This window comes from Sinocyclocheilus anshuiensis, unplaced genomic scaffold (assembly GCF_001515605.1).
Source record: "Sinocyclocheilus anshuiensis isolate Anshui unplaced genomic scaffold, SAMN03320099.WGS_v1.1 scaffold87, whole genome shotgun sequence".
Classification (NCBI taxonomy): Eukaryota; Metazoa; Chordata; class Actinopteri; order Cypriniformes; family Cyprinidae; genus Sinocyclocheilus; species Sinocyclocheilus anshuiensis.
In genome coordinates, this window is record NW_015549609.1 from 964,645 (window position 1) to 966,776 (window position 2,132).

Sequence of the window (2,132 nt, forward strand, 5' to 3'; positions counted from 1 at the left end):
TAAAACGTCAGACTTATCTCAATATGACTGATTTATAGTGTGCTACAAAATGTACGTTCAGTTTAAAGTTGAACTGCTTCAAAACACATTGCACAAGAAGAGCTAGTCATTCCAGTTTGGGTGCCAGAGGTCAGTGATTCTTGATAAGAGTGAATGACTCCAAATCTCACTAGCTTTACAGACCTGATGTGCTTTTTTAACAGTGCTGACTGCTGATGGAGGAAGTGTCATTTTTATGTTTATCAGAAACCCTTACACTAGGAACAAAATGTATATTGGTTACCTAAAGGAAATGGTCGATTTTTAAATTTTTTTAAACGTTTTCTGGAGAGCTATGTACTCAGTAAATGTTCAACCTGTGTTGAATTCTGAATGAAATGGGATTGATAAAAATTTGTGACGACCCATTTCAAATCACCAGTTTTAGATTAAGTATGCTCATGAATAATTCAGCAACAGAGGCGGTGTTATATGAATAATAATGAGCGCCGCCCCCTCATGTTTATTTATTGAGTTTATTTGACAGCCGTGCGCTTCAGTCCCACTATGGCGTCTCATCAAATCAGGATGGGCTTTTTCTACCGCCTCCTGTACCGGAATTTATCTGTCGCCAATTGCTATCTTACATCTGGATTTCTGTGCTGAAAGACGTCAAATGTAGGCGAAATGAAGGACGAGGAAAGCACAGCGCGGTCGCTCCAGAGCGCCGACACGGAACGGAGAAATGCAGCCGATGTGGAGGACGGCCGGGCGGGCAGCGGAGCAGCGCTGAACCCAGTGCTGCATGAAGCGGGATCCGACCGAGCCCCCGCAGCGACAGCCCGAGCGGCAACGGGAATACGCGTTTTAAAGGTACAAGCTCCGTTTAGGTCGCAGCGTTGCTGTTAAGCAGCAGGGCCAAAGTACGTGTGAATCCGTGAACTGCATCAGCAATTATCTGTTTAACACTTCCACACACCGCCGCGTCCAAAAACCCAGCAGGCTCCCTACCTAGACAGCATACTTGCGCCTATGATGCCCGATGCTGCTGTCTATGTAGGCGGTTCATTCGGTTTTGTGACACAGCCTGGGATAGTAGATGGATCATAATGGCATCATTGTTCACACTTCATGTCGCTTTTCCCTTTTAGTTTGTGTGCTGTATCAGAACAGTTCCAGTGTAACGCCTGTAACCTGTTAGGGGGCGTTCTGGCTATTTTGTAATTGCTATTTCTGTCTCTGTACACCGGCGTCAGATGGACGTCTTTGGTCTTTGCATTGCGTCTCTCTGTTTTTTAGCCACTCGCTCCCTGAGCACTGTTGACTTGTCAACTGGAAAAGTTGTCTAGTTATAGTTTTAAAAACGCGTCTCGAGTATGGCAAGCTGCTTTAACGTATATTTCTCAAAACTAAAGGCCTACATTTAAAACTGCTGTGATTCTGTAAGAGTCGTTCAAACCGCAAACTGGTGCGTTTCTACTTCTCAAACTGTAAAAACTGTACTTGCAGATAATATAATATTAATGAAATAAAAGGCTACTAGTGTTGTCACGGTACCAAAATTTCAGTATTCGGTACCGATACCAGTGAAAATCCACGGTTCTCGGTACCAGTACACTTTTAAGACTTCAAAGAACATTTTACATCATGTTTTAATATTTGACCATTCTTTAAAGAAGTACACCTATTTTGATGTGTTGATGTCTAGCATACTAAAACACATGCAAAGTACTGTTATTAGATATTACATTTAAAGTTAATATTTTAAATGGACAACATTTTTCATTACAAATGTGTAATTACAAATATATTTAAAATACATGACATACAAGTTTCAATGGAAATGACATTAAAGTATATTTTAGTTTACCATAAATGCTTCTTGGTACATTGGAAAGTACACTTTAACCATATTTCAAAGACAATAGAAGTAATTATGAATGATATGGTACTGTTTAAAGGTGCTTGTGCCCCCCTCAAAGGGTGCAGGCGTAATAGTAATATATTTTTTATTGACTTGATTAATTTACATAATAGTATAATTCTGAGTCTTATATCTTAAAAGAATGAAAATTATTATAATTGTTATTTTAATTTATTTTAATATTTTGTAATAAAATAAAATAAATATATTTGTTAACTTTACTTAAAAT

General features: G+C 38.8%; 1 protein-coding gene across 1 annotated transcript in view; it reads left to right on the plus strand.

The window, feature by feature from the left end:
- Positions 1–526: 526 nt before the first annotated feature.
- LOC107659136 (PH domain leucine-rich repeat-containing protein phosphatase 2-like) overlaps positions 527–2,132 on the plus strand; it is a 65,760-nt gene continuing 64,154 nt past the window's right edge. Inside the window, exon 1 of the mRNA XM_016447969.1 lies at positions 527–852. Within this exon, the coding sequence (XP_016303455.1) occupies positions 667–852 (186 nt within the window). The 5' untranslated portion in view covers positions 527–666. The remainder of the gene's footprint in view (positions 853–2,132) is intronic.